This window comes from Rhinatrema bivittatum, chromosome 1 (genome assembly GCF_901001135.1).
Source record: "Rhinatrema bivittatum chromosome 1, aRhiBiv1.1, whole genome shotgun sequence".
NCBI lineage: Eukaryota > Metazoa > Chordata > Amphibia > Gymnophiona > Rhinatrematidae > Rhinatrema > Rhinatrema bivittatum.
The window spans coordinates 411,470,085-411,497,325 of NC_042615.1; the positions used below are offsets into that span (position 1 = coordinate 411,470,085).

The following is a 27,241-nucleotide window of genomic DNA, read 5'->3' on the forward strand; positions in this document are numbered from 1 at the left end:
TGAGTCGGGCAGTTATTTTAAATACGTCTCCACCACAATAAAGATTTGAAAAAGACTTTGGCATCTATCCCTTTTGTTTACCTAACGGCTTTTTTAGATCGCCTACCTTCTTGTTTTTGAGAGCTGATAGAATATCCATGGTGGCTGTGGTTTCTGTATATTCCAAATATGTTTCTGTTTGTGAACACAGCACACATCCTTTTGCTTTATAACTTTAAAAACCCATTATGACATTACCATTGTAATGCAACCTGTAATTTACCTGCATATTCAGGTAACATCATGCTTAGTTCATTTTATACTGACCTGATACCAGAGAAAATATCCCTTGAAAACTAGTTACAAATGTATTGAAATAGTCCAATAAAATGGAATCACTTACAACTTATTTACTGACCTTTATTTCTAAATACTATAGTACATACATACTTTGTAGTAACTTCAGTGTACACTATTGAATAAGTAATACAACATTAGTAGAACTGACACTAAAGATATTTAGTGTATTTCAAGTGTACATACCAGTTGGCTAATTCCCAGGACACCAAAGTGTATCTAAAATATCAGCCCATGTATGGAGTAAATTATTATGATTGGACTTGCCTTTGAAGTGTGAACTCTCCTTAGGGACACAGTAGTTGCTTAGATTGAGATTTTCCCTTCTGTCAAGAGGTGCTTTATAAACTGCATGGCTCAGAGTAACTAGCACAGCGGATTGCTCCAGGATCAAAGCAAAGATGGTGAGTAGATCCCAAAATGGGAATGATCCCAAGTAACTGTAATATATGAAAGTCAAAAGACTTAAGAAAAGTGTTTTTTTTTAAATTTGTGATTATAATAAATCATGTTGTAGTTGATAGGCTTTCAGATAACTTCAAATAGAACTAATAATAAAATAAATTCAGAAGCATTATCTCCAGTACTGATATGATATATGTACTTTGGAAAATATTTTACAACAAAACTATTCATTTTATAAACATAATATATGTAAAATCTGCAATATTAGGCAATGATTAAAGTATACTTTTTCCTGTTTCCTTTTTGTTTAATTCTTTATATATTATGTTGTCTTTATTAAAGGCCAGCAGAAAGACTAAAAAGAAGGAGGGTGGAGCCAAACGTGCACAAAGAGCTTCATCCAACGTGTTTTCCAACTTTGAACAGACTCAGATCCAGGAGTTTAAGGAAGTAAGAAAACAATTGATGGGAATAATGAATAGTCCTAAAAGCCTGATTCACTAATCTTCTCTACCATTCTGTGTCTATGAGAAAAAGACCTTGATAATCAGGTCCTTATGTTAAATTTAACAGTGAGAATTTTTATGCAAGAAAGTCAGCACTTTTCATTTTTATGCCTAGACATGGTATGAATTTAATCTTGAAAATGCAAGTTTAAAAATCAGCATTTAAGAAAAAAAGATATTGCTAATACTTATGACAAGAAATGGAGCTTGTTAGCCAATATTAGTGAGCTGATCTAATACTTGTGATTTTATCCATAGAATATAGAAGAAAATATCTACAATGACTGTGTTACAATTCAAACTGCTTCCCCAGAGATGGCTTATAGGAATTTCTATAGTTGGTTGACAGCTTGCAGAGCTTTCCCTACAGGGTAAGCTAGAAGAAGACAAAAACCCCCACTGTGTATTTCTAGCCAAATTTGAAGCACATTAGAAAAATTCCTTCCCACCCAAAAATATAGCAATTAGCCTAATTCCTTGAATCAGCTCATTTCTTCTATCGCTTTAACTCCATCATCATACCCACCAATCCCTGTTTCCTTAAAGACCATGTCCGTCTTTCTTTTCAACTTACTTATTGAAGTCTTGTGCACAACCATCATCTGTCTGTGGCATCTCCTGTAAAGCAGTGCTTTACAGGAGATGCCACAGACTAGCAGTGGAGCACTTTGGTCCTTGGGGGCCGCAAGTCATATTTTCAGGATATCCCTAATGAGACAGTATGAATGACATTAGATTTGCATGCATACTGGCTCAGTCTATGTTATGCATATTCATTAGAGAGATCCTGCAAACTCAGCTGAAAAAGACAATGGTTTGCAGCCTTCGAGGCCTTTTAAATCAAATGAGTCCTCCAACATGTTTGCAGTATGCCATCTGCAAAAATGGCATATGCCTTACTTCGGATCATTGATAAAAATATTAAATATACATAGAAACATGACATCTGAAAAATACAGTAAGGCCTATTTTGTCTGCCTATGCACAAAACTGCTTAGCTGTACAATTCCTACCACTCCCTCATGATTGTCCCATGCTTTCTTGAATTCAGATACTATCCTTGCCTCCATCACTTCCACTGTTCCATTCATCCATCATCCTTTCAGTAAAGAAATACTTCCTTAAATTACTCCTGTCTACCTCTTTTCACCCTTATCCCATGACCCCCATGTTCCAAAGTCTCTTTTCATTGAAAGAGACCTGCATCCTGTGCAATGATATATCTAAGGTATTTAAATGTCTCTATCATATCTCCCCTACCCTGTCTTTCCTCTAGGGTATGCATGTTTAAATCTTTAAATCTGTCCTTATATGCTTTACAAAGAAGAGCACTGACCATTTTAGTAGCCACCCTCTGGACTAACTCCATCTAGTTTTATATCCTTTTGAAGGTGTGGTCTCCAGAACTATACACAGTATTCAATTCAAAATGAGGTCTCAGAGCCAATATCGCCTTCTTTTGTCTGCTGACTGTTCCTCTCACTAGGCAACCAAGCATCTTTCTGGTTTTTGCTTTTGCCTTAACCACCTATTTGGCCACATTGGGATCATCAGATATGATCATGCTCTGATCCCACTCTTTTTCATGCATAGACAAATTTTACCCCTAGACTGTACTGGTCCCTTAGGCTTTTGCATAACTCTGCATTTTTTAGCATTAAATTTAGCTTCCATATTCATGACCAAGTTTTGCTAGATGCCTCCTCATGCTTTCTACACTTTCTTGGGGTCTACTTTGTTGCAAATTTTGGTATCAGCCACAGAAAGAGAAAACTTTCCTGATCACTCTTCCACAATATCACTTTCAAAATGTTGAAAAGAACTGGTTCAAAGACTGATCTCTGTGGATAATGCTAGCAAAAAGTGAGCTCCATTTTCCTCTACAGTTTGTGGCCTCCCATTCAATCAGTTTCCAATCCAGTTGGTCACTTTAGGGCCCATATCAAGGGTGCTTAGTTTATTTAAAAGTTGACTGTGCGGAAGTGTGTCAAGGACCTTACTGATATCCAAATATACTACATCCAACGCTCTGATCACCCAGCCAAGTGTTTTATCTATAACCCTTGCTGAGCCCCACTTGTTAAAAATAATAATATTTTGAATTTTTAGCCCTACTTTCTACATAATGGTCAAGGTGACTTACAGAATTATTATTCACTTATTGCAAGTTCTTGCCTCAAATAACTTGAAGTCTAAGAGGTCCAATAGTACAAGCCAGGGAGAGTTGCCTGCGTAACATTAGCCAGATATTCAGTTGCGTGCAGCCACATAAGTGTTCGGCTGCTTAAAGTTACCCACATGAACTTACCCATGTAATTTTAGAACAATGATTTACCCAAACAGACTTACCCATATATGTTTATTTGGCTAGACATGATACATTTTAGCCTTGCCCCTGGAATTCCCCCCATCCTACCTCCTTTTACTCAGTTAAATGTCTTACCCAGCTAAAATTTCACCACTGGAGGAAGGGAATTTGTCCAAGCATCACAAAAGTTACCTGATAAATTATTTTGAATGCAGACCTTTAAATAGGTGCCTGAGACAATGGAAGATACTTTATAGTGCATGGTAAAGCTCTCATGCTATATAGGAAAACCTTACTGTTCATATTAAGGTGATTCTAAAAGATGTTAGTAAGAGCATACATACAATGAAAATTAAAGTACAATGTATGTAAATGAGGGATTTATGAACTCATGCCTAAACAGTGATTTATACTCATTCTCCATGATATTTAATGAAGATCACTAAAAGAATGCTATTTACCCAAAAAACAAACCGGAAGCCAATCCAATTTAGCTGTGTAGCGACCAAGAAGAACAAGATCGGTGTATAGTAAAAGAACTTTATTCTCACAGTATTTCAGCCTGACTCTGGCCAAGTTTTGCTCTATGGATAGAGCTGCCTCAGGGGCTACAGTTTGGAATATTCTGTTGGCTGCTGGGCTGGGGTATCATGCACCGGCACTTGGCCGGCATGCGTAACTTCGACAACAAAGGTAGAGGGGGAGTTTCGGGCTAGGGGCGGGACAGGTAGGGAAAGGGAGGGGAAGATAGGGAGGGGGGGAAGGAAAGTTCCCTCTGAGGCTGCTCCGATTTTTGGAATGGCCTTGGAGGGAACGGGGAAAGCCAGCTGGTCTCCCCAGGGCTCATCGCACGCAAGTTGCACTAGTGTGCACCCCCTTGCGCTCGCCGACCCCTGATTTTATAGCATGCATGCAGCGGTGCGTGCATGATATGAAATCGGGCGTACATTTGTGCGCGCCGGGTAGTGCACATAAATGTAGGCTGAGCGCATAGGTTTTAAAATCTGCCCCTTAGTATCTAAAAAATGGATGTACCACGGTCACCTCTAGTTGTGTTTAACTGAAGATATGCAGCTGTCCTCTCGCACCAGCTTGTATCTCTTAAGGGTTAAAGACACACCCATACTGCGGCATGTATCTCGATAGTATGCTGGCGCTTGTGCCTAGAGTTGTCTCTGGCTACACTAATGATGTCAATGACAGAATGTCTTCTGGAAACCTATTGCTTGGAAATACATATATCTTTATTGCAAAACGGTGGATATATTTTTGAAGTGCTCAAGTTTGTGTCAACATGTCTCCCTACCACTTCCCTCTGATGGCTGTCATTCTCTCTCTTTCCTCCATGTCTCCCCTGTCCTGCTGATTCCCTATGAAAGATTTTTTTCTTATAGGTTTTCTTGTGGAAGAACTTGGGGGGTGGGGGGGGCTGTTAGTCACTTTCTCCTGGGTGGAACTCCCCTGCTGCTTTTGTAACTAGCCAGAAAATGGAGTTGAGGCCCCCCCATTTACACAAACTCTCCCACACACATAAATTAGTTGTCATATACAAACATTTAAAGTCCAGCAGAGGAGTTAAAAAGTGCAACCTACAAGAATAGAAACAGCTCCTAATACTTCTGCTGTCTCTTCACTCTTTTGCAAGTAAGAATTCCCAAATGAGTCACAAAATCAGGGGCCTTCCATGCAGGAGAACTGCCCCAGGGGAAAGTGACTGATTAGTTCTCACCCCCCAAGTTCTTCTTCCCCAAATATACAAAAAAATATCACAGGGAAATAGCAGGGCAGAGGTGACATGGAGGAGAGGGAGAAAATGTCAGAGAGCTAGAGAGTGAGCGGGAACAGATGAGACACATTGACACACACTTAAGCAAAAATAATCCACTTTTGTTTACACAAGGCAGATATATTTCCAAGCAGTAGCTTTCTACAGAACAAAGGTTTTTACTGCTATCAACATTGTTAGTGTAGCCACAGAGCACTGCAGACATTCAGAGACTTGAAGCTGAGAAGCATTCTAAGCTTCAAAATCCTTTTGTGGTTGACCAATTGTTTTGGTTTGAATGCAGTAGAACACTGAGTTGTGCTGCCATTGCTATGCCCAGGCTGTCAGAAGGAGTGGATGAGACAGGCAACTGCCTGGGGCATCAACATACCTTATCCCTAGAAAAGGTATCAGCACTCCATGTTGCTCCTGCTGCAAGCTCTGGCTACAAGGGAAGTCCTCTCCAATGATACAGTCACAAACTAACAACTGGATGGGGTTGCTTTCCAATGATGCATCTGCACAACAGTGGTTTCATAATTGGAAAGGGATTCCAGCCAGCCAATAGTATGTATCTGTCTCACTGGACGGGACTCCCCCATTTCCCACGACCATCTGGATTCCTTGGGATGCTTGTTAGCCCATTGATTGATTGGCCTGGCTGAGCCTTCATTACTGAGTGATCATAGAGAGGGAATAGTCAGATGCCGGTGCCATTCTGAGACAGGGCAGCCAGGTTCCAATCTGGGTCTTGAAGATCCTTACTGACATATAAGATATAAGGTTCTAAACATGAAGTTATATTAGTTTTCTTCTCTCTTGGAATTCTCTGACCTACTCACCTAGAGTACAGTAGTTCTCTACCTTCTTCCCTGTGCAATGACAAGCAAGTTTCATGTATCAGGCTTAGTTGTGTATACCCCTTGGAAACCTGCAGGAAGAATCAAGAGAAAAAGAGACCTGAACATGCTCAGTTAAGCCTGTAATCTCTATGTAGCATGTTCACATTATTTAGCTTACCATCAGTAAATAACAAACTCATGCTATTTAGTCACGTCTTTTTGCATTTCTGCACACAGTAATAGGTTTTGGGGGGCACTTTTTTGCGCATGCATGACTTTTTGTATGACTTCTTAAGTGGCTTTTTAATGGGCCTGTAATTTTTTGGGGGGGAGCCCATGCTATTTTTTATTTAGTGGGAGTTTATTGAATAGGCTCAAGAATGACTTGTATCAGGTCACAAAGAATGTCAGAAGGAGAAATGGGATTTGAATGTTTGGTTTGCCTAGTTCTTGGTCATTGCTCTAACCACTAGACCACTCCTAATTTCAGTATGGGCCATTAATTATGAACCACCTGATGCTTCTTCTTTAGCCAGTTCTTTAGCTATTCTCAAATGGAATTTCTAACTTTGGCCTAGATTCATCATTTTGCTATAATTCTTGAATTAATAGTGCCCACGATAAAAAAAAAAAAAAAAAAAAGGGGGTGTGGTTGTTTTGGGCTGCTGAGAGAGACTCTTTATAAGGCTCTCATATAAGTCAACTATTTATATCACTGTAGGAAGGCCAATTAGTAATTCGAGGTGAGGTTTTGGTGGTGGACTAGGGTTTTGGGGTCAATTTTACGTTCACAGTGAGACTATGAACAGCACAGTAGTGAACATTTGATGTGATTTAGAATGAGGAAAGGTACACAAAGATGAGATTTCTACAATGTACTTTCACCCTAGCTTGATGAACTCTCTACCTAGGTGCTATCAAGCTAGGGTGAGAGTAAAGTGTAGAAATCTCATCTTTGTGTACCTTTCCTCATTCCATGTCACATCAAATGTTCACTGATGTGTACTGTACTGTTCGTACATCTCACTGTAAATATAAAACTGGCACTAAAACTCTAGACCATCACCAAAACCTCACCTCGAGTTACTAATTGACCCTCCTACAGTGGTATAAATAGTTGACTGATATGTGTGTGATCCAGAGGCTCTCTCTCTCTCTATCTTTCTCCTCTTCTTCTCTCCTCTCCTTTCTTCTCCTGCCCAAAATGGGATTTGTGATAAATATTGCAAATCCCATTTCAGGCATATTGCACATCTTAACATCAGGAAAAAAGGTGTAGTTATTTCTACCTTTAAAAACGTATGATAATGTGATGTGCTATCACATGGAACATTAAACAACCCGCCCAAAATCCTCCCCTTTGACTAAAATTTAAACATTTGCATACGCATCTCACGATGCAATAAATAACACATTCGTTGTGGCTTTATCACAGGCATTAGGGCCCTAATGGCTGTGTTAATGCCCTAACTCATTTTGATGAATGATCCTGTTTGTCAGTTCTAGTTGTAGGCTCTTCAGAAAATGCATTAGATGTGTTTGGCACATCTATTTACATTTTTCCTGATTTTCGTACTAAGCTATTTTTCTGGTGTTTAATGTGAACTAGTATACACTTGTTTTTGTGATACAGCTTCTGGAGACTGTTTGCCAATCCTATTGTAGCTTTAACAAAAAGAACATAATATGGTAATGAAATATATAAACCCATCGAGAAGGAATACAGGAGTTAAATTACCTGTTTTAGAGGGTTCTTTTGCTATAACAGTAATCCACCTTTAAAACAACTCCTTTATATAATATACCTCATCAACAATGCAATGAAGTCTGTCTCTGCATTTACAATGTACTGCCTATAGAATACTTGCTAAAGAACTCAAACAGGGTTATTTATCAAATTGCATTAGGGCCTTAACGCCTGTGATAATGCATATGCAAATTTTAAAAATTTAGTCAAGTGGGAGGAGTTTGGGTGGAATTTATGAAAATGAGGGGTGTTTAACATTGCGTGCGATAGCATAACACATGATTTAGTGCCAGAATTATCTACACCTTTTTTCCTGGTGTTATGCTGTGTGTTATCCCTAAAATGGGATTTGCGATAAAAATCGTAAATCCCGTTTCAGAGAGTGCCTCTGGGCAGGCACATATATTAGTCAATTTTTTATACCACTGTAAGAAGGACAACTAGTAACTCGGGGTGAGGTTTTGGTGGTGGCCTAGGTTTTGGCGGGCAGTTTTACATGCACAGTCAGAGGTATGGCCAGTACAGTAGACATCAATGAAGATTTGATGTGATGAAAGGTACACAAAGATGATATTTGCACAATGTACTCTTGACCTAGTTTGATGCACTATCTACCTAGCTCCTATCAAGCTAGGTCAAATGTACAATGTACAAATCTCATCTTTGTGTACCTGTCATCACTCCAAATCACATCAAATCTTCACTGATGTGTACTGTGCTGTTCGTACCTCTGACTGTGCATGTAAAACTGCCCCCTAAAACCTTGGCCACCACCAAAACCTCACCCGGAGTTACTAGCTGCCCCTCTTACAGTGGTATAAATAGTTTATTATATGAGAGCCTTTTAAAGAGTCAGTCTCTCTCTCTCTCTCTCTCTCTCTCTCTCTCGCAGCCCAAAAAGTGGTAAAAGCTTGAGTGGGCACTTCTCAGCTTTCATTATGGAAAATATCATGGGTGCAATAAATTTAACGCGCAATATGCTAAAATAGCATGCGTTGTGGTATCTGGAACATTACTCTAACGATGCCACCCCCCTTTTTTTTTTATCACAGGCGCTATTTCTGCTATATTTATAGCATTTTGATGAATCTAGGGGAAGTTTGCTATATTAACCCCTTTTCACAACAAGTATATTTGTTGACCCCTTATTCCATTTGTTATAAAGTGGTATCACTGTCTTTCAAGATAGTGTATTATAGAAAAAACAGTGCTTACTTATACTGACATAATCTTAAATCCCTGATAGTTTCTATTAAGAAGGCATCTTGGACTGAGATACAATAGACACTGATTACTACTTAAAGGTGAATTCTAAAAACATAAGGGTAGATCTTAAAAAAAGTACGCCGGATTTTATAAGATACACACGTATCTTATAAAATCCAGGGTCGGCACACGCAAGGCTGCGCAAAATCGGCAGCCTGCGCGCCGAGCCGTGCAGCTTGCCTCCATTCCCTCCGAGGCCGCTCCGAAATCGGAGCGGCCTCAGAGGGAACTTTCCTTCTGCGTCCCCCTACCTTTGATGTACAAGTTATGCCTGCTTGAGGCAGGCGTAACTTGCGCACGCCGCCTCGCCATCCCCCGGCACAGGCCGCAGTGCCGGGGAACTCGGGACCGCCCTCCCGGCCCGCCCCCGAACAGTCACCACGCCCCCAGACACACCCCTGGACTGCTGACACGCCCCCTTCCTCCCCTTTTACGAAGTCCCAGGATTCTAAAAGCTGCCTGGATATGTGCGTATCTCCCGCAGTGCACACATCGCCAAAGATTTCAAAAAGGGGCAGAACGTGGATGTTTCAGGCATGAACCAGAGATCTGCACTTAAATACATGTCCCTGTGTGCACCGAGGTCCCCTGCCATATAACTTTACTACTTCTATGGATGACGTGTAAATTAAAAAATAAAGAAAACTAGGTAGATCTGCAGGGTTTTAAAAGTCTGGGCTAACTGGGAAGAGTGAAGACTATTAAACTAGGGGGGTTTGGAGGACCTATCTTTTAACTTCTGATTTATATGGCACGTCATATGTGTAATATAAATATTTTTAATAAATAATTGCATGTACAAGTGCACTCCTGCTCAAAATTTGGTGCACATTTGCCCATGGCCAGGCTATTTTATAACATGCGCGCATATGCATATATAAGTTATAAAATGGCTGTGTCCCTAGGTGCAGGCTAGGTGCCAATGTGCGCCTGCGTGACAGTTTGTAAGTTACCATCTTAATGTATTTTCTTAGCTTAGAAGATCTCTATCAAATGAATACATTATTCCCCATATCAAAAATGCAAAATCTTTTTTGAACAAATGTAATATTCTAATACAAATGTGATAGAAAAAAGAATGTGTGTAGATGATTAAAATAGATGTTATGTCTGCTAAAGCTATTTATTTTAGTAGAAATACTTTATTCATACCTGGAAGAATCTGTGCAATTCTGAAAGGGTTAACGGCAATTATAATGGCTCAAATTATATTTTATCACTTAGAATTGCAATTAACCCTTTCAGAACTGCTAGGATTCCTATAATATCAAAGTAAACAATCTATATAAATAAAAATGTTAAATAGTTTGTACGTCGTCGCTAATCTCGCCAACCGCTTAACCGAATGCGTTCAAATTTGCACACAACATTCACTTCCCATACAGGAAGGATCTTATATACTTACATTACATATAGGTCACACCTGTGACAGGTAATACAAGTTTAAAAATTGCTTACACAAAACAGCGACATCTGGTGGCCGTCAGCACAAGCGCAACCTCTTACACCTTTCGCACACACTGACACACCACACCCCACCCCCACACAGGGCTATTGTCTTTCATTCACACTCCCTCATAACACACAGAAATCCACACTCATCACACCACACACCCCCACCCACACGCCTGCCAATGTCACTTACTTCACCCACCCTCCCAAAACACACCAAAACACGGATTCTGGCTGCTACATTGGGAAGCCACGCATTTCACACACCCTCCGAATTTAAATTAAAGTACCCTCTTCCACCCACCCACGCACTGCACTCCGATCACACACTACACCTGAAACAAGTCCGTGCTTCTCCGCCGGCACCACAGGATCGGTCCGGGACACATCGCATTCAGTAGGGCCGTCGGATGCCAGCAACCAAAATGGCGCCTGTGCACCTTGCCCTTTCTATGCTATACAGAGACAACAATGACGTCGGTACACCATGTGACATAGTAAGGGCAAGAGCCCGTCGGCGCCATATCCTCAGCGGACATTTGCCCTTACTAGGTCACGAATCCTGACGCATCCCTTTCACCGGTGAAGTTTTGCAACATGGCAGCCGGCGGAACAAACCCTAGCACACACCCTCGCCACCGGCTGGCAGTTTACACAGGTAGCCGGGGAGGAGCACGGTGGGGGACCGTTCTTATTTTCCGCCGCGCATTTTTCACGGGGGGGGGCACTCATTCTCCACGTCTCCCGAGAGGGGGGCTGTAGCATGGGTTGCTCTATTTCGCCGGGTTGGGGGGGGGGGGGCCAGGAAGGTGTACTTGCATATTTAAACTATTCTTTGCTGGTGCTGTTCATTTGGGGTAAAAAGAAAAAACAACACACAAACTGTAACCTTTACTACTCTGTTCTGTTTTTTCAACTTTACCAGGCTCAGCCACAGTTGAACCGATTGCTTTCAAATTTGGACACAAGCTTCACCTCACATACGGCAAGGTTCTTCTACACTTACATTACATATATGTCACACCGGGGGCTGGTAAATTTTTTTTAAATTTTGATTCCACAAAACAGCGACATCTGCTGGACGTAAGCGCAAGCTCTTACACCTTGCACAAACGCTCACACCCCACACACACGTGACCAATGTTTGGGATTCACACACCCTCCGACCAGACACAAATCCACCCTCCTCACACCCCCCCCCCCCCGCACACATGCCAATTGTACTTACTTCACACACCCTCCCAAAACACACAAAAACCCACAAAATTCCAGCATGCTACACCGGGAGGCCAGTAACATGCCACATGTTTGCAATTCCCACACCCTACGAGATCACACAAAAACACCCTCCTCACACCCCCCACGCACATTACTTTTCTACTTACTGCCCACACCCTCCGAACGCATGCAAAACGGCAGAATAGTTCGGGCTGCTCCGGGGGGGGGGGGCGGCAACAGCGCTCTGTGACACATCGCATACACTACAGCCGTCGGCTGCCAGCAATCAAAATGGTGCCGACGGCTCTGTCCCTTACTAGGACACTCGGGAACGCCAATGGCGGCAGTAGCCCATGTGACATAGTAAGGGCGAGGGCCCGTTGACGCCATTTTCTGGACTGGCAACCGGCGCACCTTCGCCCTTACTATATGAGCGAGACGACCGCTCCCATTGCTCCACCCTACTGACAGAGTAAGTTCTAACAGCCGTCGGAGACAGTTTCAGTGCTGGCTGCCGAGGGCCAGGCGCCAATACTTCCATGCCGGAACGAACGCACGCTCCACTGACTACCATTTTTGACAGGTATCGGCGGGCCTGCAGGGGAGGGGGGGGGGGGGGCGTGGGGATGTTATTGTGTCCATGTTCGGGGGGGGGGGGGTGGTGGTGGTTATCCCCATTCTCTTTTCTTTCTTTTCCACTTAACCTGGCTCTGCCACTGCAACGCGTGGCCGGGTACAGCTAGTGAAGAATAAATGTACAGTATTGCTTACAAAAGTAGAAATGCTGTATGTGCATCACAGAAGGGGGATTTATCCTTTCATATCCATTTATATTGACTAGGCTTTCACATTAATTGACCAGAACAGAGATGGCTTCATTGACAAAGAAGACCTGAAAGACACATATGCCTCCTTGGGTATGTACTATGGAAAGAGCATTTTAGTTTTTTGACAATGAGTATTTTTACTGTAATTCTTCCAATAGAAATGCAGCTGAATAAACTGTAGGTTTAAATTGGTACTAGTAAAGAGCAATATTAGTACTTTATGTAATAGAACAAAATGGCTTATATTACAAAAGATGCCAAAGTAATTTATGGAGTGCCTTCTTTTTCCCTTCTCCTTCCCTTCTCTAAGGGGGAATTGAGCTAGAGTTGAATTAAAGGGCCATCATTATCTCTTCTTCAATTGACACTGTATGAGAGTAAAATGAGATTTGAGATGAAAAGTGAATGACAGGAGAAGGATAGGAAACATGGGCTGCAGAAAATATTTGGTAAATATTTGGTAACATGAACATGTTATTGGTAAATCCCTTTCCAGAAAACCTTTATTTTTTAAATAGAATCTCCTAACAATAAAATATAGATAATATACACTTTGAATTTTTATAGTTTGTTAAAATGATAGCATTCTTTCATGTACAAATTTGTTAAAGTTAAATACTGATATGGCAAGATACACAATGCATAAATATACCTAATGCATTTAAAAAATACATTCTCCCTTCCTCCTCTGCTGACTCACTTGTCTCAAGTGCCTAGTTATATCCATATAATCTAATAGGTACATTTTAAAAGCCTGACATGTACATCTTTCAGCGGATGTGTAAATAAGTCAAGCTGGCGAGTGTCGAGCAGATTAGAGATGTGAATCGTGTCCTCGATCGTCTTAACGATCGATTTCAGCTGGGAGGGGGAGGGAATCGTATTGTTGCCGTTTGGGTGTGTAAACTATCGTGAAAAATCGTTAAAATCGTGAGCCGGAGGAGGTCGTTCCGGACCCCCGCTGGACTTTTGGCAAGTCTTGTGGGGGTCAGGAGGCCCCCCCAAGCTGGCCAAAAGTTTCCTGGGAGTCCAGCGGGGTTCCGGGAGCGATTTCTTGCCGCGAATCGTTTTCGTATGGAAAATGGCGCCGGCAGGAGGTCGAGTGCAGGAGGTCGTTCAGCGGCGGTCCGAAACCCCCGCTGAACGACCTCCAGCTTGGGGGGGCCTCCTGACCCCCACAAGACTTGCCAAAAGTCCAGCGGGGGTCCGGAACGACCTCCTCCGTTGAATCGTTTTTGTCTATGGCTGCCACCATTTTGCGGCGGCCATTTTGAAAAATGGCGCCGGCTGAAGACAACACAATTCTATTGAGGGGGCCGTTCCGGACCGCCGCCGTTCTGGACCACCGCCGGATCCCCAGGTAATTTAAAGCATTGGGGGGGGGGTTCGGGAGGGTGGGGGATTTAATTTAAAGGGTCGGGGGTGGGTTTTAGGGGGTTTTAGTGTGCCGGTTTTCCTGCCCTCCCCCTTCCCCCGATTTACGATTTTTTAACGCTAAATTGGGGGAATTGGTATTGTATCGTGGCCCTAACGATTTTTTGACGATTTAAAATATATCGGACGATATTTTAAATCATCAAAAAACGATTCACATCCCTAGAGCAGATATTAAAAGCTGTCCAATATACATATTTTTCCTGCTGTGCATACAAATGAAAACTTTCAAAAAGGAGCGGGGTGTGGGCATGATTTGGGAGGGGCATGGGCAACACATGGGTGTTTCAGGACTTTAACCAGAAATTTGTGTATAAATACTTATGTGCACTGGTGCACACCAGGATCCCCTGCCGCATAACTTTACTTCTGCAATGGCAGATCAGTAGGGTTTTAAGGGTCAAGGCTGACAGGGGAGGGGGGAGGAAGACTATTAAACTAGGGGGTTTGGATGACCTATTCCTTAACTGGGTGAATTGGGAATGAATTGAGCAAACTGGCAATGGCATTGACGCACGTCCCTTTTAAAATACCCCACTTACGCGGCAGAAGTGAGATTTGCGCTCACAGGCACACACCCACTAAAAATTGGGCGCATATGTGCATATACATATGTTAGAAAATAGCTGCATCCCTGGATGCAGGCCACCGAATGCGTGCACATGTGTGCACACTCACCGGTATGAAAGTTACTGTCCCTGTATCCCAGAAAGAAAACATTTCAATTTTATTGATTACATCTTGTTCTTTTATTGATGAAAGTTCCCCCTTTCCGCTTATTTGGATATTGAAAAGAACGAGCAAAATTTAAGCTCTTCCCCTGCCCTCTCTCACAGCCACAAGCCAGCCAAAAACATGCTCCATCTCTCTCGCACACACACATTGACACACACAAGCACCCTCCCTGACTCACATATACACTACACACATACAGAAGCACCCTCCCTGTCTCACATATATACCACACACATACAGAAGCACCCTTCCTGTCTCACATACACATTACACTCCCACAGAAGCACCTTGCTTTCAGACTTGCAGCATTTTCCACTTTTACTAAAAGTGAAAGTGATGCGCCCATTAAATAAGAAAACCAAATTCCTATCAGAAGGCAAAATGACACCCTTCCTTCAGGTTCTGTCCTCTCAAGGGACAGCCACCCACACCATACAGCTTCTCTTGTTTTATGCTTTCAGGCAATAAAGCAAGTGTCTTTCTTCAAACTATCAGTCGTATGATTATTCATGTGGGAGATATGGAACAGAAAGACATCCTTAGTCAGCTTCCCTTTTAAATGGGAAGATTCCAGTCTTAGTCATTTAAAAATATACGTTTATTAAAGGCTTAAAAAACAAAACAAAACAGCAAAACCGTTTTAGATTGGAACTACTCTAGTCTTCATGCTTAAAAAAACAAACAAACCCCACCTGGCATCAGTATCTTAAATTTATGATTTTGCTGAGGCGAACATTTTAAATACTTTAATTTTTTTTTTTGCTTTAGTATTTGTCTCTTCCCACTTTGTTAAATTTTATTTTCCAGAAGAGGGATGCTTAAAATTCAGTAAATTCATCTTTCATCCAACTTTTCAAAAGTTGCGCTACCAGTACAAAAGTTGAGGTATATGTATTATCACATTTCATTTTTTTAAACTGGCAGATTCCTTTCTCACATACATATCACATACACACACACAGAAGCACCATTCCTTTCTCACATACTCATCACATCTCACATACACACAGAAAGAAGATCGGTGCAGCCTGTCTAGCTGATCACGTGGCCGAAGAAAGGAAGATTGGTGCAGCCGGAGCCCAGGCACCAAGAATTAGGGGGCGCCGCAGCAGGCAGCCAGCTCTCGACTCGCCCTGCCTCCCCCCCCCCCCCATGCTACCCTCCAGATGCCCCCCTGGTGATCTAGCGAAGGGCCTGGGAGCAATCCGCCACTCCCAGGGCCTCGGCTGCCACTAACCAAAATGGCGCCAGTGGCCTTCAGCCCCTACCATGTGACGGGGCTACCGGTGCCATTGGTTGGCCCCTGTCACATGGTGGTGCTAAAGGTCATTGGCGCCATTTTGCTTAGTGGCAGCCGAGGCCCTGGGAGCAGCAGATCACTCCCGAGCCCTCTGCTGGACCACCAGGGGGGGCATCGGGAGGGTGGCACTGGGGGGGAGGCAGGGGCAGTCGGGGGCTGGCAGAATTTTGAAAGGGCACTTTTTGCCCTTTCAAAATTCTGCCGCCTGCCGCGGCGCCCCCTAAGTCTCGGCGCCCTGGGCACAGGTTGCCGCGACCAACACCTATCATGTGATTGGGGTGACTGGCCCACCGGGGCATACCTGAAGCCCCGATAGGCCAATCCACACCTGTAAGGAGGATATAAACTCAGCAGGCTATTGTCTGGCATATATCAAGTAAGGCGAATGATTTAAATCAGTTATCACTTTGTAGTTCTTCAGATGGGCTTGTTCATCTATTATAATGTTACTAGATCACATGTTAGGAATCTTACAAGCATGTTTATAATATATGGATAAAAAGGATATCCAGTATATAAGCTTTAGCAGGTGTTGTGTGCCGCGGCCGCCCGCGAGCATGACCCCCTACCTCACCTGCGGCGTCGGGTCCACCGTGGCAGCTGAGGAGACCGCTGGAGTCTGGCTCAGTTTCCCCTGCCTCCAGCGGAGGTCCGGCAGTGGTTGCTGGTGGGGGAGGTGCCCCAAGCCTCCCCTCCCAGCGTGGGGCCGCTCTGCTCCACTCCCGGGATTCAAGATGGCCGCCCTGCCCTTAGTCGTGAGGCCGCGCCTCCTCATTACATTTAAAGGGCCCTCGTAGTTTAAATCAGCCTCAGCTGCACCGGATGATCTCTCACCCAGGATAGTACTTAAGGGAACCTCGTCTTCAGCTTCTTCGACTTGGCAACTTGTTTGCTCCGAGTCTGTTAGCTCCGGTGAGTCTCCTGGTGCTTCGGTTCCTGATTCCTGCTTCTTCTCGGTGATTCCTTTGTGTGTGTCTTCGGACTGGCAAGCGGTGATCCTTCAGTGTGTGACTTCGGACTGGCAAGCGGCGATCCTCTGGTACTTAACCTCGGACTTCTTTCAGACCATCCTCTTTCACGGGCCCACCAAAGTCCCACTGGCCCGGGTCCCTACGGGCTCCTCTTGGGGGACTGCGGGCTTCCAGTGGTGAAGATCCAGCTGGCCCTTGCATCGACCTCATGTCTCGCCGACCTCTCAAAGGTCCATCCAAGTCACCTGCAGCGAAGATCCAGCCAGTTCCAACTTCTGTTCTGCCTCGCCATCCGACAGGGGATCCTGAGGAGCCATCTCTTAAGGTCATACTAACTTCCCCGTCAGTCCAAGGGTTCATGATCCCTCCTGGTCATAACAGATTGCCAAGTCCTTGAACCCGGCAGAAGCGTCTGCCCTCCAGGCCATTCCTGGAATGGCCCAACGAATGATGGACCAGCAAAAAACCCTTGATGCCCTTGTCTCTGCAGTAGAAAGCCTGAATCAATGCTTTGAGGCATTAGGGCCCATGAACCCCACTTTGCCATCTCTGTCCATGGCTCCCGGGGCCCGCTCGGTGATTTGACTGCCTACTCCACCACGCTTTTCCGGGAACCCCGGTCCTGTAAGGGTTTCATTAACCAGTGCAATATGCACATCCGCCTACAGCCCACCCTCTTTCCTAACGACGCTACCAAGACCACCTTCATGCTCTCTCTCCTCGAAGGGAAGGCCCTAGAATGGGCTCCCCCCCCCCCCCCCGTGGGAACGGGATGACCCCATCCTGAGTAATTTGAGAGAATTCTGGGAGCTTTTCTGAATGAGTTTCGGTGATCCCACTCAGGAGGTTTCTGCCTGTCCCAAGCTTCTCCAACTGCATCAGGGTTCGAGAATGCTGGCTGAGTTTGCCATCGAGTGCCGGACTCTCTCTTCAGAACTTGGTTGGGGCCCAGACTGCTTACGAACCATCTTTCTACAGAGACTCTGTCCTAGAATCAAGGATGAGCTCGCAGGCCGGGAGCTACAACACAGGTCCTTGAATGCCCTCATCGATCTGGCGGGGCGTACCGATAGACACCATCAAGAGTGCCATCAAGAGGCCCAGATGACCACGAAAACCTTGACTCCCTCTAGGCGTCCTCGACGCTCGCCTTCTCCCAAAGATGAATCAGGAGGCTCCCGAGCACTGTCCGAGGAACCCATGCAATTGGGCCAAGAGAGACTCTCTCCACGCAGGAGCATCAAAGATGAATTAGGAAAGGACTCTGCCTCTACTGCGGCGCGGTGGGCCACTGAGTAGTCGCATGCCCGGTGCGGCCAGGAAACTCCCGGGCCTAGGACCTGAAGGAGGTCTTTTCCTGGGCCTTACATCACCTGCACCTCCACTAACCCTACAGTTGCACTGACATCTGCGGACGGCGAGTTCCATACGTTAGCCCTGGTAGACTCAGGAGCCAGGGGCAACTTTATTATGAGGAGTCTAGTGGAGCACTTGAAAATTCCACAGGTTCGCGCCCAGGCCCCATTGTCATCTCGTCTATCCAAGGCAAGCCCCTACTGGGGCGAGTGACACATCTCACGGAACCCGTCCAACTGTAGGTTGGGCTTCTTCACCTCGAGCTGATTTCCTTCCACATCTTGGAACACTCCATACACCCCGTCGTCCTGGGGCTCCAAGAACATTCTCCAGTTGAATTGGGGACAACCTTACAGTTAACCCAATGGGGGCCTACTTGTCACCACAATTGCCTCCAACCGGTAGTTCCAGTGCAATGTTAAACTGCTCTTGCTGGTCTCCAAGGCCTGCCGGCCTCCTATGCCGCTTACTCTTGACGTCTTTTCCAAGCGGAAAGCCGAGAAGCTCCCGCCTCATCGACCATTCGACTGTGTCATTTAACCTTCTTCCCGGCACAGAACCTCCTCGAGGACGCACCTATGCCCTTTCACCCTCGGAGACTCAAGCTATGTCTCATTACATCAAGGAGAATCTGGAGAGGGGCTTCATCCGCATGTCACCATCCCCAGTGGGGGCTGGTTTCTTCTTCGTTGGGAAAAAAGATGGAACCCTTCGCCCCTGCATCGACTACCGGGTTTGAACGCCATAACCGTCAAGGACCAGTATCCTTTGCCCCTAATCTCCAAACTCTTTGACCACCTCCAAGGCGCGAAAATCTTTATCAAATTGGACCTCCAGGGAGCGTATAATCTGATCTGTATCAAGGAGGGAGACGAATGGAAAATGGCCTTCAATACCCGAGACGGCCATTATGAGTACCTGGTAATGCCATTCGGACTCTGCAATGCCCCAGTGGTTTCAAAACACCATGAATGAAATTTTCCGAGACCTGCTATACCGCTGTGTGGTCGTGTTCCTCGATGACATCGTAATCTTCTCTGATTCCCTCACTGCTCACCGTCAGCATGTCATCCAGGTACTACAATGACTAAGAGAAAACCAACTCTACGCCAAGCTCGAGAAATGCCTCTTCGAGCAAGAGTCTCTTCCATTCTTGGGGTATATCGTCTCCAGCGAAGGATTCCACATGGACCCCCAGAAACTAAAGGCCATTCGAGAATGGCCCCAACCATCCGGGCTGAAACCACTTCAACGGTTTTTGGGTTTCGCCAATTACTATCGCTCATTTATCTCCCATTACGCGTCCATTGTCGCACCCCTGCCAGCCTTGACTCGAAAAGGCGCTGACCCCAAGAGTTGGCCTCCCGGATCCGTAGCCGCTTTCCTCCATCTTAAGGAGGCATTCCTTCGCCAGCCGTGTCTTCATCATCCTGACCCTCAATGGCCATTTACCATAGAGGTGGATGCTTCCTCTGAAGGCTTAGGGGGCTGTTCTTAGCCAGAATTTGGACCAACACAAGCTACATCCATGCGCCTTCCTCTCTCACCAATTCTCCCCGGCTGAACGAAACTACGCCATTAGCGATAAAGAACTTTTGGCCATCAAAATGGCCTTTGAGGAATGGTGCCCCTGGTTGGAGGGAGTTCAAAATCCGTTCACAGTCTACACAGACCACAAAAATCTTGAGTATCTGCATCGGGCACAGCGTCTCAACCCCCGACAGGCACGATGGGCATTATTCTTCACCCGATTCAGTTTTGTCCTGTGTTATAGGCCGGCCATCAAGAAACTTAAGGCCAACGCCTTGTCCCGAGTCTTCGAGACTACAGATACTCCAGACTCCCCTCAATTCATCATTGAGCCATCAAGAGTCCTACTATCCGCCTCCATGACCATCCCTCCCGGGAAGACTCTTGTACCTCCACATCTATGGAAGCAAGTTCTGGCATGGGCCCATGACTCCCATTGCTCGGGCCATCCAGGACACCATCGGACCTTGCAGGCCCTTCGCCGCTACTATTGGTGGCCCAAGGTCAATAAGGATGTTCAATCCGATGTAAAGTCCTGTCATTCGTGTGCACATCATAAGAAAATTCCAGGTTCATCCCTGGGCTTACTCCAACCCCTGCCAGTGCCCACCGAACCCTGGACCCATATCTCGACGGACTTCGTGGTCGATCTACCTTCGTCCGGTGACAATACTGTCATTTGGGTGGTCAATGATCGATTCAGCAAAATGGCACACTTCATACCAGTCCCAGGGTTGCCTTCCGCACCACAGTTGGCCCAGCTGTTCGTCCAGCACATTTTCAGGCTGCATGGACTACCTAGAAGTATTCTCTCAGACCGAGGACCCCAATTTACCCCTAGATTCTGGAGGGACCTCTGCCATAAATTCGACGTCACCTTGGATTATACCTCTAAATACCACCCACAAACCTATGGTCTAGCAGAGAGGATGAATCAAACCATCAAGCAGTTCCTTCGCATCTATGTGAATGAGAAACAGGACAACTGGGCAAGTCTACTTCCTTGGGCTGAGTTCGCCCTCAACTCGCATCCCTCCATTGCCACCGGATCCTCTCCCTTCCAGGTGGTCTATGGGAAGCAACCACGTGCGCCGCTGCCTGTTCCCATTTCCGTCACATCTCCGGTGGCCCAACTCTCGGCGGACAAACTACATCGTCTCTGGATCTCCACATGGCACGCACTGCTCAAGGCCAGTTAGATGGCGAAAAAGTATGTGGACCGCCGACGGAGACTGTGCCCGCCTCTGAGACCCGGTCAGAAGGTATGACTGAGAACACAATTTATCCGGCTGAAATTAAATTCCGCACGACTGGCCCCTCGCTTCATTGGGCTATTTCCCATCCTCTGTCGGATTGGTGCGGTGTCCTATCAGCTTCGACTACCACCATCACTCAAGATCCATAATACCTTCCATGCCTCTCTTTTGAAGCCCTTGGTGCTGTCTTGGCCCTCTAGCACCCCAACCCATCGCATCTGAAGACGACGAAACCTACCAGGTCCGAGAGGTGCTGGACGTTCGGAAGCATAGGAAGAGATGGGAGTACCTTCTAGCCTGGGAGGGATTCGGTCCCGAAGAAAATACGTGGGAAACGCTAGGCAACATCCTAGATCAGAACCTTCTTGCTCAGTTCCATCGGGATCATCCATCCAAGCCCAGGCCTCCGGGGAGGCGCCCTAAAGGGGGGGTACTATTGTGTGCCGCGGAAGCCCACGAGCACGACCTCCTACCTGACCCGCGGCGTTGGGTCCGCCGCGGCAGCCGAGGAGGCTGCTGGGGTCCGGCTCTGTTTCCCCCGCCTCCAGCGCAGGTCCGGCGGTGATTGCCGGCGGGGGAGGCACCCCAGGCCTCCCCTCGTGGCGTAGGGCCGCTCTGCTCCACTTCCGGGATTCAAGATGGCCTCCCTGCCCTTAGACGCGAGGCCGCACCTCCTCACTACATTTAAAGGGCCCTCGTCATCCAAATCAGCCTCAGCTGCACCGGTTGATCTCTTACCCTGGATGGTACTTAAGGGAGCCTCGTCTTCAGCTTCTTCGACTTGGCAACTTGTTTGCTATGAGTCTGCTCGCTCCAGTGAGTCTCCTGGTGCTTCGGTTCCTGGTTCCTGATTGCTGCTTCTTCTCGGTGATCCCTTAGTGTGTGACTTCGGACTGGCAAGCGGCGATCCTCTGGTACTCGACCTCGGACGTCTTTCGGACCATCCTCCTTAACGGGCCCACCTAAGTCCAGGGGGACTGCGGGCTTCCAGTGGTGAAGATCCAGCTGGCGTGTGCATTGACCTCACGCCTCGCCATCCTCTCAAAGGTCCACCTAAGTCCCAGCAGCCCGGGTCCCTATGGGCTCCTCCCTGGGGGGCCGCGGGCTTCCAGTGGCGAAGATCCAGTTGGCCCTTGCACAGACTCCTAGCCTCTTCGACCTCTCAAAGGTCCATCCAAGTCGCCTGCGGTGAAGATCCAGCCAGTTTCAACTTCTGTTCTGCCTCGCCATCCGATGGGGGAACCTGAGGAGCCATCTCCTAAGGTCATAACAACTTCCCCGTCGGTCCAAGGGTTCACGATCCCTCCTGGTCATAACAGCAGGTCCCACATTATGGAATTCAATGCCTCTGGAGATAAGATTACAGAAAAACTTCAAACTTTTCAGAGCAAACCTTAAAACCTGGCTATTTAAACAGGATTTTTACAAAGAGAATGAAGAGAACAAATAAGAGCATAACCTGGCACCGAATACATCCTTTTTAGTTTCCTTTTTCTTTCCCACCTTTAAATACACTTAAGATTATTTTCTTTATATATATGAACTGCAATAGTAACTTCAACCTAACAAAATCAATACTTAACAAACAGTTTTATATTGAAAGAAGACTGTTACCGCATATTTTTGGCACATTTATAATGTTTTAGCTATCATAATTAATTTCTATTATTATAGGTGCCTCTATGTAAACCGTTGTGATGGCTAATCTACTGAATGAAGGTATAGAAAAGTTTTTAAATAAATAAGCTAAAAATAGGGTAGCATATGAAGAAGTGGTCGTCAGCAGAGTTGCTTACCTGTAACAGGTGTTCTCCCAGGAAGCAGGATGTTAGTTCTCACATTATATTAGTGCATACCAAGGCACTGTGGCAGTGGGTAGTTTAGCAGACTGAACTTTATTATTGGGACAGTCTGTGCAGTGGATTCCCCAGTCTGCCTCTTTTGTAGTTACAAGCAAGCTGTGTGTGTGCACACAACACACACATTACATTAGTGCACAGCAAGGCACTGTGACATTGGGCAGCCAGTAGACACTAGGCAGTGACATTAAAGTCAGGAAAAGCTAGATGTGGTCGAGTGATTGGGACTGGCAGAGGAGGCACTTCAAAAGGCACTAGTGCCAGTCCCCCATTAAAGTTAAAAAGGGACCTGTTGCAATCTAAACTCTTTGGAGGGGCAGGCAGTTCCAACCAGAAAAAAATGAAATCTAAACATAATGCATCGCCACCACCTGTTTCTCACACTGTAGTTTTGGAGGTGAGGGAAGGGAGGCTGAGTCATGCCAGACAAAATGTCGACGCCCAAAAGCAGCAGAGGGACAGAAGTCTCGACTAAGCGTTGACAATGTAGCGCAGGCATTGTTTGCTTCTGATTCAGATGAAGAATCATCTTGTGTGGGATTCTCATCAGAAATGGAAGAATTAATAGATGATGAAGTTTTAGGAGGATCAGTTAGTTCTGTCTTAGCCTCCACTTCAGTGCAGCATGGGAGAGATGAAACTGATGATGAGGAGGAAGAGCAGTCAGCGCAGGCACAGAGGGGGGACTGAGGCCCCTGGCATTGCTTCTCAGGGTGCACCCACTACTAAAGCTCCAGTGCCAGCATCCACCCCAAGGCAATACAGAAGGGAGGATCACGAAAGACATCTGCGATCTGGAGCCACTTTAAAGTGACAGATGACCTGGTTTTGCTCGGTGTAATTACTGTGGCAGGGCTATTAGCAGAGGCAAGCAATTGGGACATCTGTCTAATTTTGGCATGACGCATCATATGAAGAGGCAACTCCCAACAAGAGTACTGCCATCTGGGGATGGTGGCAGTACCAGTCAGGGGACCCCTTCCAAGCAGCGTAAAGAGGTTGAAAAGCAGCAGAGTCAGCCCACGCCCTCATCCCCTTCTAGCAGTGAGGTGGCAGGCCAGCAACCCCCTGACATGTAACAGAAGTGACAACCCACCATGGAGGAAATGGGGTGGAGGGCGGTAACGCTATCCCGGGGTAGGAGGCAGGCAGCCTCAAAAGTTGTAACCAGGAGCATTGGAGAAATGATTGCCCTTGATGACCAGCCCTTGCAGTTAGTGTAGAATGTGGGTTTCAAGCATTTTCTGAAGGTCGTAGTTCCAAATTACAAAGTCCCCTCCAGAACCACATTTAGCAGAAATGTCCTCCCCAGCCTGTACAAGCAGTGTCGCAGTCACATCCAAGCGCTGCTAGCTAAGGCAGAGGGGAGTGTGCATTTCACCTACGATATCTGGACTGCCATGAATACTGCACACTCTTACCTCTCCCTGACAGCACACTGGTGGGACCTGGCTAAGTCAGGGGCAGGCAGCAGCTCTATTACTGAACAAGTATCAGGGTGGAGGTGGGCTTTACTGCACACCCACCTGACGAACCAGGCCCATACCGCAACCAATATTCTAACATGCATCAGACAGATGCTGGAGGGCTGGCAACTACACCAGCGAGACAGGAATCCTCATGCAGGGTTCTTTGTCACAGACAATGGTGAAAACATGGTTAAGGCAATAAACGACAGGCACTTTAAGAACATCCGATGTTTTGCACACCCTCTGCACCTGGTAGTGAAGTCAGCTCTGGGGTTGGATTCCAATGACCAAGAGAATGAAAACCTGCATAGGTTAATACAGAAGTGCAGGAACATAGCAGCGCACTTCCACAGAAGTGTGAAGGCGGGGCATGTTCTCCGACAAAAGCAGACTGATTTGGACATGCCTCACAAGTGTCTCATTCAAGACATTGCCACCTGGTGGAATTCCACCCTTATGATGCTGGAGAGGTTAGTGGAGCTGCAGATACCCCTTCATGAACTTTCTGGTACATTGGACATAGGTGTGCAGAATCCCCCTAGGGCATCATGATTGGTAAGTCATGAGTCAGCTGGTAAAAATCCTGCAGCCCTTCAAGGATGTCACAGAGGAGCTAAGTTCCAGAAGTGCCACCTTGGCTGAATCATCCCTATAGTTAATTTCCTGGATGAAAATTTGGAGGCCTTTAAACAGGAAGAGGGAATGACAGCTGAGGTGCTGCATTGTCTGGACATGTTGCAGCAGCAGCAGCAGGTAGAAGAGAGATTAAGGCCTTTAACAGAACAGAACACATACATCCTCGCCACAGTCTGTGATCCCCGTGTGAAAGGGAAACTCGCCCTACAGTACGATTGTCTCTTATTGGTAAAGGACCTGCTGTTATCAAAAATCTGTGAACAGGAGTGCCATATGCAGAGACAGATTAGGCATGAAGCAGAGGTGGAAACAGCGGGCACTTCAGAGAGTTGTGTTAGCCCAAGCAGGAGCAGCACTCTGTTAGTGACAGCTAGTACCTCCTCCTCCTCCTCCTCTACTTCAGAACACCAAAGGCATGTTGCCCATAAAGATTCATCTGATGTGCTACGGGCTAGAGAGAAAGCAGCTGGCATGAGTGACTCTCAGCCCACCCAAGCAAAGGACACACCAGCACAGCAGTCAGTAACACGGTATCTCTCAGAGCCGACAGAGAACATGCAGACAGATCCGCTGGCATATTGGGCACACAAGTCCACTGTCTGGCCACACCTAGCCAAAGTGGCTCAGCAATATCTGTCATGTCCACCAACCAGTGTGCCCAGTGAACCTGTCTTTTCAATGACAGGGGATATCATGAGCCCTCACCACTCAAGGCTGGCACCAGAGTTGATGGAAATGCTAGTGTTTTTGAAAATAAGCCTACCTTTGCTTCGGTTTCCAAATTTTCCCTGTGAATGGCAAGATGAATAAAAGAAATTGAAAGCCTTGCAGCAGCTCCAACTGCCTCCTATGATCCAGATAATATAAGCACTGCAGCACATGTAGCTGACCTAAAACGCTGTGCCTGTCCGTCCACTATCCAGGCCGTACGCCCCTACAAGGGCCTGACCTGAAATGCTGTGCCTGTCCATCCACTGTCAAGGTCGTACGTACCTACAAGGGCCTGACCTGAAACGCTGTGCCTGACCGTCCACATTTGGAATGTAAGAACATAAAAAGCTGACTTAAGATGTTTGGAGCTTGCATATTTCATATGCTCAATATTTTTCATGACCTTGCCAACATTAATGTTTCTAGTACTATCGAAAACTGGTGGTAGTTGCACTCTAGTTCATCCTTTGTATTCACATTGTTTACAGAGGCACTGTGTAAACCACAAAGTCAACATAGGTTGATATTGTAGATTTTGACTTGAGTAGCGGTTTCCTTATTTCTGAGAGCTCTTCCTGTTCCTTTGTCATTAGCTGGAGTGCATAAGAACAGTTAATAGCTTCTGGGTATTAAAACATAATCTCCAGCTCAGTTCTTGCTTCACAAATGGCAGTCTCTATTGCTCTAAAAGCATCCTCTGTTGAATTGTCTTTCAGAAATGAAAAAGATGCCATTTTCTTCTGTCAGTGAACCAGTTCAGGAAGAAGTGACAGGTCAATCCACAACATACCTGCACAAAGGAAATCCTCGAATGCCGTGCCTGTCTGTCCAGGCCTTATGTCCCTAGGTGGGATTGCCCTCTGTCCTCGACTGCTGTGCCTGTCCATCCAGGCCTTATGTCCCTAGGTGGGCTTGATCTCTGTCCTCGACTGCTGTGCCTGTCCATCTAGGCCTTATATCCCTACAAGGGTTGGACCTCGATTGCTTTGCCTGTCCGTCCAGGCCTTATGTCCCTAGGTGGGCTTGATCTCTGTCCTCGACTGCTGTGCCTGTCCATCTAGGCCTTATATCCCTACAAGGGTTGGACCTCGATTGCTTTGCCTGTCCGTCCAGGCCTTATGTCCCTACGTGGGCTTGACCTCTGTCCTAGACTGCTGTGCCTGCCTGTCCGTCCAGGCCTTATGTCCCTAGGTGGGCTTGACCTCTGTCCTCGAATGCTGTGCCTGCCTGTCTGTCCAGGTCTTATGTCCCTAGGTGGGATTGCCCTCTGTCCTCAACTGCTGTGCCTGTCCGTCCAGGCCTTATGTCCCTA

At 46.0% G+C, this 27,241-nt stretch overlaps 1 protein-coding gene and 1 long non-coding RNA gene across 2 annotated transcripts in view; one reads left to right on the forward strand and one right to left on the reverse strand.

The window, feature by feature from the left end:
• Positions 1–634: 634 nt before the first annotated feature.
• MYL5 (myosin light chain 5) overlaps positions 635–27,241 on the forward strand; it is a 185,486-nt gene continuing 158,879 nt past the window's right edge. The window contains exons 1-3 of the mRNA XM_029602476.1: positions 635–740; positions 1,084–1,191; positions 12,687–12,762. Coding sequence (XP_029458336.1) covers positions 738–740; positions 1,084–1,191; positions 12,687–12,762 — 187 coding nt within the window. The 5' untranslated portion in view covers positions 635–737. The remainder of the gene's footprint in view (positions 741–1,083; positions 1,192–12,686; positions 12,763–27,241) is intronic.
• Positions 692–27,241, reverse strand: part of LOC115092029 — a 138,088-nt gene continuing 111,538 nt past the window's right edge. Inside the window, exons 3-4 of the long non-coding RNA XR_003856882.1 lie at positions 6,163–6,251; positions 692–776 (exon numbers count right to left, since the gene is read on the reverse strand). This is a non-coding gene — a long non-coding RNA (uncharacterized LOC115092029). The remainder of the gene's footprint in view (positions 777–6,162; positions 6,252–27,241) is intronic.